Genomic DNA, 13,414 nt, shown 5'->3' with positions numbered 1-13,414 from the left:
AAACTCATCACACCCAAAGTCAAAACATAATCGATCACGTGCGTGCGCTTAACTCATTTAACGTCTGCAGCGTATCCGGATGGCACCAATCCATCAAATGCGCCGAACCAGAGGGCTCAATCATTATCGCCTTTGACATCATTATGTTATTCCTTTTGTTGCTCACCAGCTCTTGTTTGACAGAGAGGACATATTTTGGGATCTAGTTAGGGGCCCATCCTTTAGCGCTGTTGTATTATTGAAATAAAATTAGCTCGATCCAAATCCAAAATCGTGCATATGAAACGGTAATATTTTCTCGACGTGGTTGATCTCATTTTGATACGGGTGAGCGCATGCACTTCAAGTGTCAACTGTCAAAACATGTGCGACTGATCTTTGTCATTTCATGCTGTCAGCGACGCCCTCAACCGCCACATCGCCGCCACACCAACAGTGAAAATGCACCTCCAATCGTGACGACGACGCGTGATTGAAACGCAGCTGTCCTAAGTGTGTTCTCCTCAAGCGGGTGCGTGGCTGTGAGCGTGTGTGTGGGATACAATTCATCGCACGTCAGCTAACGAGCAAGCCAGAGAAATAAAATGATTTTGAAAGATTTTTTAACACTTAAAAATATTGTTAAAACATGCGAAATTTCTAGTTTTTGTGATGCAACATTGGTTCATGCATCCATATAAGTCTACATACAATTCAGAGAGATTCTACACTGCCCCTGATCGTATAAATGTCCCATATGCATTTTCAGCACTTTTGAGATACACCAAAAAAAAAAAGAAATTTACTCAAAATCAAAATCAAATTATTTGCTCTACAGCATTGCCTTGGCGTTCTCGATTGCGAGATTCCTACTCGAAACTAGGTGTTCGAAGGCTTGATTGTTGAGGCAATTGCAAAACTCTTTTTACACCTTAGCTTCCATCCACCCCGGGATTCAAACTGACGACCTTTGGATTGTTAGTCAAATTGCCTACCAGCGACTCCACCGAGACAGGACGCAGGGAGACGACTCCTACACCTGGACTGAGCTAACGACCTAACCTTTTTTTTTAGGTTAGTCCGGGGCCAACATTTACTTCCCGTCCGACGGAAGGCGTGATCAGACAAATCTCGTCTCGAAAAATGCCACCGGGACCGTCTGGGATCGAACCCAGGCCGATTGGGTGAGTCATGCCATTTCAATTATAAATATTGTTAAAATAACAGAAAGTGTTATGAAATCTTCTTGATAAATCCAATTTTGTATAAGGGTTTAATAACAGTTTATGTTATGATAACAAAATTTGTTATTGATCTTATATTGGTTGAAAGCCAAAACAACTTTGGAATAACATTATTTGTTATGAAATTCTCTTTTCAAGTGGAATTGCTGTATAGTTTTATTTTTTTGTCTCGATTTGATGAGGTAAGTTTGATTTATACTTGGACAAACCAAATTTGAAGTATCTATTTTCTTTTGTAATTCTACCTTCAAAATAAAGTGTTAGTCCAAATGTTACTACCGGGAATTGAAACATGATTTTTATTATCTGAATGATAATCTGATAAAATCTCTGGTTTCGCAATGGTTTTCTCTACTCCAATGGAATTTTCTGTCCTTTCTTATAGCTTACTTCAATTATTCAATTATATATCCTGATTGCTCACTTAAACTACGATCGACTCAGAGAAAAGCGTCTGTATTTGCTGAATGTTTTAAAAAAGTGTTCAAATTCCATGATACGCTTTTGAAAAAACGTTCCCAGAATCCCAAAATAAAAACAAAACGTCGAAAAATCATCATGAGATTGGATCATACAAAAATGCTGCGATTTGTATGACCCCCAGACCCAATGTCACCCATGTTACGGTATTTTAAGTTTTGGCTGAATTTCTTCTTCTTACTGCATGTAATATGTACGGGAACGAATTTTAATAATTATACCTACATTCTTCCGAATTGAAATATGAATTGCACGTGATTCTGGGATCCTTCTAGTTGATTTGATTGCTCACCTATGAATTGAGAAAGCGCTGAAAATTGTTGGTTGATCATTTTACATGTGGAAAAGAATGTATTCGTGCATAAATTACGTTTCTTGAAGTAAATTTTTTGCCTGAATTGTTTTTTTTTACAACAAATAGATTCAATCGAGAGATGTTGAGACCTTAGAGTGTTTTCGTTTGGGTATCCCTGTATATACGAAAAAAAACGCATGTTTTATTTTCTAATGGTTTACATGAAATTTGAGTTCAGAATAAGTTAAATTTTTGGGGTTGATTGCCACTTCCCGATCAATTCAATTATACGGGGACATACTTAAGATTTATGGTGGTTCGCTTATCCGAAGATAGAATATCCAAGTAAAATTTTAAAGTGGTCTTCAGATAACCGAGTCTCGACTGTATATAATTTATAAGTTAAAATTTCCCGATCTACTTCGGAATCGTTAAATCGCGCTATTGATAAACATCTCCAATGCTTGCAAAACTGTACTTAATTTTACGCTACCTCTTCTACTTTTAACTACAAGTAAGGAAGTACCATCCACAGAAAGCAGCAGCAGCCGTATGGCGCTTTTGCGTGATGGATATGTCTCAATCTTTGTTGTCGGATATATTTCACGCCAAGTCGCGCTCATTTTTTCTCGAGTTTTTCGTTTTTATTGCCACACTCCACCCCTGCAAGAACGTGTTAAATGGCTTACATCGTTTTCGGGAAGATTTCAATACTTATACGAATTTCAAACAAATTACTGGTGTTTTTTCTTCGTTTTCTACCGAAAAAAAACAAAAACAAGCGGTGTCATATTTTTTACCACCAAGATAGATGTTAACCTTATAACATCGTGATGTCACGGCACACGCATATTTCATTCCACGATCGTTTTTTTTATTCTCCCTATTCTGCTACTGGCTTACCATTTCTGGCACGCGGGAAAACTACCGTGGTACACTTCATCACAGTTCCTCGACCAAGATTAGGAAGTCGTTGCAGTATGCTTATGGGAGCGGAATAGTTGGAACAAGAACAAAAAGAAATGCTTTGAATGCCCTCACAGGAGTAACGTTTAAAATAATTTATGCTCCAGACGCGACTGCGATCGCTTGTTTTCGGCTGCACGACTGCACGTCAAAACAACGTGCCACAAAAGCTAAAAAAATAATTAGACGGCTCCCATTCCTAGGTTAAGGGGGATCGACGCGTAAATCAGCGGCGCTATGGTAGAAAATTGAACTTAAATTACGACACTGTCAGCGCTAATTAAGGGGAGCTCTCGTGAGGTGATGTGTGGAACTTTGTCAAGCGATGGCGAAGATTTTTTTTTTATTTTGAATTATCGAATTCCAAAATTGTGCGATAATTCAGACTTTACAAAATAATTCTAGCGTACATTGGAAAAACAACGCAATTTTTTCTGAGCCTAAAAGTTAGCAAATAACACCACTAATGTTAAAATAAATAAAAAAATATGTTGCCTTTGCTCCTACTCTTTTATTTATTCTATTATCAGACTCTCTCAGAACATTCCAGAGCCATAAAGCTTCAATTATCATGTTTCTCACCCCATATTGGTACTACTGCTATCATCATCACGACCTATAAATCCCGACAGGTTCGACTGGTCAAATTCATCAAACCTTCACGATCACTTTAATTTATTTTCACTTCATGCAGTGATAACGCTACTTCAAGCACGTTTCTACAAACTGTTGCAGCAATTGCCAACTTTTCTTAACGTTCGATACAACCAGTTGAATTATTACTCCGATGAGTTATCGTAGATTTTTTAAACTAACTTCTCGTTTATTTCTTTTTCTCTCTTTCGATTACAGGTGAGTAATGTTTGCTTGAATAAAACTGCCATATCGTCGATCGCTTCATTCGGTTACATTTCAACTGGATGTGCCGAGGACTATGCTGAATGGTTGTGACCCTTGTTTTTGCTGCTCGGTAAATATTTCCCACTTTTATGCAAAAAAAAAAAACTAGTTGGTTTATCGCTGATTCTGGATGAGTGAGACGTGAGCACCTTTTTTGCGCCAAGCTCTGATCTAGGATATAGTGGAGTAGTGACGATGTGCCAAAGGTCAGTGGATTGAAATTAACGCCGACTCTATATTTTATAGAGGTTAACGTGATCATGTTTTAAATCGAGTTGAAGATTGGTATGAAATCCAATCGAAACTCTAACGGTTGCTGAAAAGCTTTTATTGCTTAATCAAGATTAGAAAGACTGAACTAACCTCGATTAAACAGGTCTAGTTTAGATACCGTATACGGAATTTAAAAAAATACATTATTCCAACAATTTCTATTTGTAGTTTTAACCTTTTCTTTCATTGAATTGCTGGGCATAAAATTATAATAAACATCGTAGTGATATCAACCAATATTTGTGTATTCAAATTTTAATAAAATTTAAAAAAAAATAGTATTAGAACAGTAGTAAGTCGTCTTCCAATTTAAACAAATCCGAAAATATGCAATAGTCTCGATACACGGAGGCAATAAATTGTGCTCTCGTTTCAAGCTGTCTTCTCTCGAGCCGCGCGCGATCCGCCCGTGCCTCTACCCTGACAGAGTGAGAGAGCTGGCACAATTTGACAATTAATTTAGCTTTTTTTTAAGGTTTTCCTTGCTTCTCGGTCGCGCTTATTTTTGGCGATTCGTGAGCTTTTTTCGCCTCTTGAAACACACGGCTTCAAACCGACTTCCAAGCAACCGGAGACCGGAGCCTGAAATAGCTGACGACGGTGGCGGTGGAATCCTGACTTGTGAAAAGCATGTCGACTTTGAAAAGAGGAAATTTATGGCGATTTGCGCGAGGACAGGTCAGTTGGCAGCCTGAACCATTGAATGTTGATTGTTGTCGGGAAAATCACGCTTTATGAGAAATTTATTAAAATTTTGTTATGAGGAATCTACTGTACATTCAAAAATATTCAAAATCAATTAAATGGTAGATTTTAAGAAAGGTTGATCAACTTGCAACAGTTACACAACTCGACATTTTTGAAGTTGATGTCAGTAAACGTTCAGTTTCATCTAGGTATGGTTGATTTTGGCTCCCTGAACACGCTCATATTGACAGAATTGCTTCTTAATTATTTCCTGCCAATAAATAAAACTGTAAATTTTAAGGTATAAATGGTATGGAGTCTTAAGCAACCATGCGCACCCACGTTTATATATTGAGGTAGCAAAAATAAGAGGATGCGTGGTTGCTTAAACATATGGTTACCTTCTTTAGTATTATATTGTCTCAATGAATACCTAACACACAATGCTCTATTTCTATTCTCTATTTATTTTTTTATCTGAAAAAATGAATTTTCGTTGTTTTTCAATAAAGAACATTAAAAGGACATACATATGAACAATTTAAAACATTTTTGAAGTTGTTAATATACAAATTGCGCTATGGACCTTTTGAAAACTAACACAAGATTACCACGACCTGTTTGGTTTGTTATAACACATCGCAAAGGTTATACAATAAGATACATACTAGGTCCTCAAACTAGGTTAAAATGCGAATGCAATAATACTTTTCATCTGGGCTACACCATAGCTATAAACATAAACAAAGTGTGAGGCCAACGTATGTAGATTAGCAAGGTAAGGCGGGTTTTCCAGCTGTCAAAGCAGTTAGCACGAAATGCGTATTTAATATGAAGATTTTCGGAAAAGTGACATTTTTACCATTTTCCGGGCAAATTTCACCGGTTTCTTTTTCTGTAGGGTTGTTAAGCATGCCAAACTGAACTGAAATACGCTTTTAAAACAAAAATATTTTTTTAAAAAACATAAATTCAGTTAAACGTGTTTTTCGGTTCAGTTCGGCATGCTTAACAAACCTACAGAAAAAAATCCGGTGAAATTTGCCCTGAAAATGGTCCAATTATCACTTTTCTGATAATCTTTATATAAAATCTAGGTTTCGTGCTAACTATTTTGACAGCTGGAAAATTTCGCCTTACTTTCTCTAATCTACATACCTTGGTATGAGGCTATGTTCAAGCGTGACATATTTTTGGAATGCTGAAGTGATCTGAACATTTTGGGGATATTGAAATTATACATTTTGCTGTAAAATCAAGTGTTGCGCAATTTTAAAGTGTGCTCCAAAAGTTGGGAGGTCATAGAAACTTAATTTTGGCTTTCACGTGACGAAGAAATACATTGTAAGTTGGTGATTTTCTGTGGTTTAACAGAGCTGAATTAAGTGTTCATAAAGAATACATCTTTTACTAGAAAGAGGTCACAGTGCCAACAATTCAGATAGAACGAATCGACTCTATGGACATCTTCCATTTCCACAGTTAATCAAAAAAGCCGATCTTGTCTTCTACCCTCATAGAATTTGTTGACTTCAGTTCCTCAACCTACGACTCCATTAATTTTTGACAAAAAAATCTTGTCAAAAAAAATCCATTAATCCATTAACGATCAATTACAGTACTTTATACTTTTGGCGAACAGTAAATTGGTTCCACTTTGACAGTATAAAATTGAGGCCACTTTGCGAACCACTATTCAGCACCCAGCTTTTCATAACTTACATGACTTACATCCTATAAAACAACCTAAAACCCGGATCATATTGAGATCGCCGGATCTGCAACCTTTCGCTAAATAAAGTCCTGCCGAAGGGGCCTGCCTGCGGGCATAAACATCGTTTTAATTGATCGCAATCCTTGGCGATTTCCCGCGAGGGTAAAATTTTGCTCTCCTCGCAGAAGGTACTTCGTTATGGTCAGAAATTAAATTATTATCCCTGCATCGCACTAAGTTTCCATTCCGCTTGTCGTAAAGCCCAAAGACGGCCCCGGTGGGCGTGGGGTTAGGGGTCATCTCTACCGTTTTTGCCTTTTCCTTTCCAGCATCAGCATATCTCGCCGAAACGATCACGGTGCTCAGTGGACGGTCGTTCGCGCGCTCGGTTGTTGAAATCCTTTCTTCCCTGCCCGGCAGCATAATCCTCTCGGGTTGCAAGCTGTGACCGCGAGTCCCGATCAACAGACCCCGAGGACGGCTTGAACAGGCCTAACTTTACAATCAGAATGAACCGTTTTACACCTACAATTAATAAAATGAATGACTCCATAAATTTCGATCAATACATTTCGTCGTTTTTCGCTGCTTACGATTTGATTGCGATGATAATCCAAACTTTTCTTGTTTATTTTTCTCTAAAGTGCTATAAAATATACTTTACAACATTTATTGCATTATGGTGCATTCCCTGAGACAGCTAATTTGCCTTTCTCAAAATCATCGATTGTTTTGCTTGATTATTTTTTAATCTATCCGTTCAAGTCGATCCCATTCTTACATCATGATGCCACTTAGTTTTATGGCCTTCGATGGCCATGGCAGCTTTCAACACCCAGCAAAAGCCGAGCCTTTGCCCATCGATATATTTACGAGGTCCGGTCAACGCAGCAGAAGGAAGGGGAACTCCAAGATTTGCCAAACGCGTGAAATCCACCTTGGGCCGCAGCATAATGCTCAAAGAGTAAGAAGCTGCACTGCTTCACACTCCTGCAAAACAATTCGCCGTCGTTCGCCGTGTGAGACAAAACAGCATTCTTTAGTTTTCGTCTTGAGTGCATTTGCTTGTTATCGGACTTTCCTCTCACAGCGTGTTTTCAACTGCGAAACATTGTTTGGCATATGGCAGCCAACTCCGAACACGCACATAGGTTCTTCGAAATCACTGCTATGGCAAAACAAGAGTTAGTTTATTAGGTCTAACCTGCGTCATCTATTTGGGGGGTGTGATGATGCGTCATGAATCGATTTGGGTTGATCGTTATGATTGCAAGAATTCTCAAATTGAGGAACAGCATGTAATTCCATCGAGCACCTAATGTGTTCATATCAGCACTTTGACATTCAATTCAAGCTTCTAAAAAGTGTTTTCATCTAAAAAAGAGTAAAAAAAGGTAAGTAGGAAGGACGTATGCCCTCCAATATATCGCCAAAAATATTAAATTATGGTTATTTCAGCATAAGCATTTTCGTATTTTGTTGAAAAAAAATCTTTATTTTGCAATTCTTTGCATAAACTAAATTATGTTATAGGCTTTAAGCTCCGTTTAAAAATGTCTATTTTTTATGGTTTACTGTTCTCAACAGATCTGTCTTGTATAGTCAAAATGAGTATGAAACAAATTTTACACTCAATAAAAAAAATAAAGCCATAGTTAATTAAGACATGCATCATCATAAATCAATACCACACTCTTACTTTGCACGAGTTTCTAATGAAGACCTGCACAGAGTGTTCCGTTTTCCATTTTTGGAACGTTGCCGCTCTACTTTGAATAAAATGGTCATACATCTTAGCTCTTTATTTTTTCGAAATTAATATATCTTCTCGCACATCCGTACCGCGCGTGTGGTTGGACAATTTAATAAAGCCGAGCACCGACCGCGGAGATTCTCTTCTACTATGGAATCTTTATCTTTATCAGCAACACTCATCTGATTAATAGCATCGACGGAGTTGCTGTTTTAGTTGTGATTTATGAAGAATCATTTCGAATTACCTTTATCTAATTTGAATGTATTCCAACTCTTTCTTCGTTTGACCAGTACCGACCGAAGTCCGCTCTGCCGAGGAGAGAATCTCGAATAACAAAAAAAGAAGAGTATCCGCCGAAACATAGCGACCGAATTCGGTAAATATGAAAAGGATGATGAATAGACAGGAATATCGAGGAGACTTTCCCCTTCCTTCCGAGCGAGCACGCAGAATCTACCACGGAACTGCGATCGACGGTGAATATTTAACAAACAAAAAACCTCCCAACACACAAGAAGGTTGCAACGGCCCAAAAAAGGCTCACAGCTTCTCGCTCGACAAAGACATAAATCTGAAATTAAGTAATTTTTATCAATTAATTATGTCGTTTTGATTTATATCACGGTGAACAAAATGTATCTCTCTGGGAAGCGAGCGCGTGGGCGAATTCTCTTTTTTCACCATTTGTTTTTTTACCGTTCTTTGTTTGTTTCATTATCTTGTCTTTATATTTTATGAATCGCAGTTTGGATTTCAATGTTTTGTAAAACGAATATTTCCGGTAGATTGTATAAGCAAATAAAAATCTAATCTAATCTAGAAGAAAGTATCCTGGAAGAACACGAGGATATAATACGGCTAGCCAGCCGCCAGCGTTGCATTAATCGCAGACAAGATTCTGTGAACGCATCACATTTCACAGAATCTACGGGGGAAGAAGGATGCGTAGATATACTGAACCAGTAATTATCTGGTGTGTGTTTTGTGCGTACAGTTAAAAAATAAAAACGGTATATTGTTTTTAATAATTCCATGGTTTTGTAACGATGTCGGTCAAGGTCAGCTAAACAATTTAATTAATTATTACCTTCAACATCTAGGAGTTATGAGTAAAACTGATGTGCTGATTTGCACATAATCTAATAAATTGTCTGTCAGTCAATTTATCGAGGCATCCATCTCGACATCTTTAACCAACATCATAAATATTGTAAAACAATGAAACTGTTTAATCAATGCAATTTATATTATTTTGCAATCTGTTGATCGCTCACCCATTTAAAACACTTTGCCAATAGCTGGCTGCCTTACGGCGTACCAGGTAAAAGAAGATAAGCGGTCTTTATTCCTCATGTTTCATTTTGACACTAACTACGCTACTTCCGAGTTGTGCCGTTCCGCCGATCATCTCCAACGCCATCCGTCAGTCTGGCTGTCCGTCCGTTTGTTTGTTCCTGAGACGTGTCTTACGGAAGGCAAAACGCCGTCGTGAGAAGAAGCTCCCCCCAAAACACGAAGCAAACGTATCGCTGCCTCTCGCTCACTTCGGCACTCGGTTGACCCAAAGCTTGGTACCATTTTGTCTTAATTATCCATATTTTGTATGAATTAATTGTTTCGGTGTATTCCTTCAAATTGGTAAAGATTATTCATGAGCCATAGAAAAACGAAACCAACTCGAGCGCGTCGGCAAGGGTCGCTGCTCAACAAAACCAAAAAGAGGTGAAAAAGAGAGCAATGTTTTTTTTTGTAAACTCAGTTCAAGTGAAAATGGTTCCAACGTTTTATAAATATTTCATGCTAGATGATGGAAGCCTTTGTTTGGTGTCTTATTTTTGGGACCTTTGGACCGTGCTGTCAGTCAGTGTGGCTGAAGAGTGGTTTCGAGATATTTTCTAACACATTTTTATTGGCGTTCTTGCACTTTACGCCGTGTTTGCGCGAAAAATTAAAATTTTAAATTCAGGTCCAGTAAACGAACTGTTCATAAGCGCTTTGCAGGTGAATTTTTTATGTTTGCGTATGATTGAAGGCCCAGAATAAATTCGTTCAGTTGGTTCATTAATGGCAAGGAGAATATTTGCCACGAATAAACATGTGGAATAATAAATCAATTTCCATTATTATTTTTTGATAAATAATAAAAACTATTTTAAAATTAGAAATAATCGTGCTAAATTCTAACTCGAAGATACTTCTTTTGTCTATGTCATCGAAATCATATTCTTAATTCTATACTGAGTGAGACATAATCCACAATTTGCGATCGTTCTTTTTGTCGCACGTGCCTTTTGGGCCAAATGCAGTTAAGATCACCATTTTGTGCAGCAATCTGTTTCTCACATCATCCAAAATGGTGGATAGTATGCCAATATTTCCAGAGTTTTTTTTAAAAGACCATTAAACATACGAAACACAATAACTCATAGGACCTTTAAAAAAATCTAGAGTTTTATTAGGCTGTCTCCATTTGGCCCATGCGGCCCAATTGTATGAAACGATTTGACCTCAAGATCTTATTTTGCATGCTTTTTTTTTCATAAAAAAAGAAAAGCAATCCACTTTAACGACCCCCGGGTCTTTTGTGGTCTCTTTTGCTGCTCATTTCTAGGCGTCCGAAGGTTATGTGTGGTGAGTCACTCAAAACGTCTTTAACGCAAATGGACCGACGTTTTACTTCCCCTTCCGATAGAAGGAGGATAAGGCGGGAATCGAACCCGCGCCCCATAGCAACTTAGGGATCGGCAACCGAAGCCGCTAACCACCGCGCCACGAGGCCCTTTTTTTCATCACTCAATTTTAATTGATATTGATGTATTTTTATGTCAATTTATTCTACCACTTGACCTTACATAACATAATGATGTCAAGGAGTCAGCTTTCCTGACGATCAATTAATAATCATATTTTATGTTAATAATAACAGGTTTCGTCAAAGTACAGATGACACATTCCGCCGTGACGTTGCAACGCTTTGACTTTTCTTTTTTCAGTATTTCGGCTGTAACTCAAAAAATACATTGAAAAGGTACATTTGTTATTACAGATTCGGAACGTACATTAAATTTCCTATAAGAAACAGTATTGAAGCATTATTTTAAGCGAATATTCGATTTTTGAGAGGGGAATATGTAGCGTGACGTTGCAACGCGTGACTTTTTCTCAATCCTGACACAATTCATTTTTCGCCATAAACTCTGCTCTGTTAAACGACAATTTTGGAGTTCTTCTTTCATTTTTAGTGCAAAATTGGCCAACAAATCGAATGCAATCATTAGTTTTACGAAAAAATCAAACCCCGATTTTTAAAGACCACTTACATTTCGTGACGTTGCAACGCTTTGTTTTTGAAAACAGGGTTTTTCGTTGCGTTGCAACGTCACGAAATTTTAGTTTCAAAATAAATCATAGTTTTTGTTAGTTTGAACAACTGTAGGTTAAGGTTTTATTATAGGACATTAATAGACAGTACAAGGACATGTGAATTGATTGGCCCGCCCATGTTTGACCCCCCCCCCCTCCTCCTATACCGCTATCACAGTAGCAGTACGATTTACGAAGTTTTCCAAACGTTTTTAAAGTAAAAATAAATATTTGTATTATTCTATTATCACGAAGGACAGCCCCCACTCTCCCCTCCTCTATCCATGTAATGGGACGTCCATGCATTACGTAACGGCATAATATCATGGGGGAGGGGGTTCGAGGATTTACACAAAAAATGTATCGGAAATGTATTACCAGGGGGTAGAGGAGGCCTAAAAATATAAATATTTTGTTACGTAATTCACGAACGCTCCCTTAATATTTTAATGCTTTTAAGCAATTTACAAAACACGTGGAAGTTTTAGAAGGGAGGAGGAGCTTCAAGTTTTCAGGAGGGCTGAAATTTATAAATAAAGTGCCCATATCGTTTGTTGATGGCCCTAAGGGGTGATCTGCAAACAACTTAACTTATTTTGTTGACTTTTGTGCTTTTTAAATTAAATTTTAATTTGAGGAAATAATAAAACTGTTTACCTGCCCAACATAACATTTTTAATTGCGAACAACTAAACGTTGCATACAACTTATTTAGGTAAGGGTTCGTCCATCAACAAAGTGACAAAAGTTTGTAAAAAAAAAACAATCGAATCACGTGATTTTTAATGTTTAGTGAATTTCACTATAATTTGGCCTACATAAGGGTGCAGGATAAAAAAAATCGTTGCGTTGTATTTTAATGAACCCTCGCGTAAATCAGTTTATCATAAAGGGGCCATCCAGTAACCAAGTGATTACTTTTTTGAAAGTTTTGGATTTTTTCCCCATTGTGAACATCGGTATATTTTGATTTGTTCAACAAGTTTCATAAAATACCTACTTTTATCGAGTTGCATTCAAACTTAAGTAACGGAATTTGTGAATGACCCATGTACAATTCTTCTGTAAATATGCTCGGAAACATTATATAAAAAATATATAATATTTAGTAACCTTTTATCTTCAAAAACCAACTACGCATACACCTTTTTTTGCCATGTGACCAATATGATTTAAAATTTCGTGACGTTGCAACGCAAACTTAAACCTGTTGTAACTTTGGATCTAGACAACCAATTTAGTCGCTCTAGGTTGCATTTGAAAGCTCTTTCCAAGTACAAAGAGCATCTAAAATATCAAAATGATTGAATGTTTAGTTTTCTGTTGGCATAAACAACTGTCCCTTTTTCGTGACGTTGCAACGCAATAAAATGGCAAACTTACACTAGTTTGAAAAAATACTTAACTTAAGATAAACTATAAATCCATGACATTTACGTTTAGTACAACTAAAAACCTACAAAATGCAATCTAAAGAATAATTTTTGGATTTTATTTCGCTGAAAACCAGGAGTTTTTAGAAAAATGTTTTAAAACGATGATTTTATCATGAATTGATGCATAACTTAACCAACTTGTACATAATGATATTCAAATGATCAATTAATGAAAACCATGATTTTCGAAGCTTCAAGTAGTCTAGAATCGAGGAAAAATATCCAAATAGCTCATACACGCTTTTCAAAATTTCATCCTAAGGTGTACATTGCCGGAGAATGTGTCAGATGCATTTTAAGAAAAAAAGCGTTTTTGCTTCC

General features: G+C 37.1%; 1 protein-coding gene across 3 annotated transcripts in view; it reads left to right on the top strand.

Moving 5' to 3' along the window:
- Nucleotides 1–13,414, top strand: part of LOC120426921 (uncharacterized) — a 114,406-nt gene that overhangs the window by 80,474 nt on the left and 20,518 nt on the right. The window contains exon 5 of one of the 3 annotated variants that reach the window (XM_039591728.2): nucleotides 6,868–6,988. The exons of 1 other annotated variant lie outside the window; for it this stretch is intronic. In XM_039591728.2, the coding sequence (XP_039447662.1) occupies nucleotides 6,868–6,963 (96 nt within the window). In that variant the 3' untranslated portion in view covers nucleotides 6,964–6,988. Of the gene's footprint in view, nucleotides 1–3,816; nucleotides 4,255–6,867; nucleotides 6,989–13,414 lie in introns of those variants that run through there. One more of the 3 variants, XM_039591727.2, reaches the window with a different exon arrangement.

This window comes from Culex pipiens, chromosome 3 (genome assembly GCF_016801865.2).
Source record: "Culex pipiens pallens isolate TS chromosome 3, TS_CPP_V2, whole genome shotgun sequence".
NCBI lineage: Eukaryota > Metazoa > Arthropoda > Insecta > Diptera > Culicidae > Culex > Culex pipiens.
This window is presented reverse-complemented; position numbering and strand designations above follow the sequence as displayed.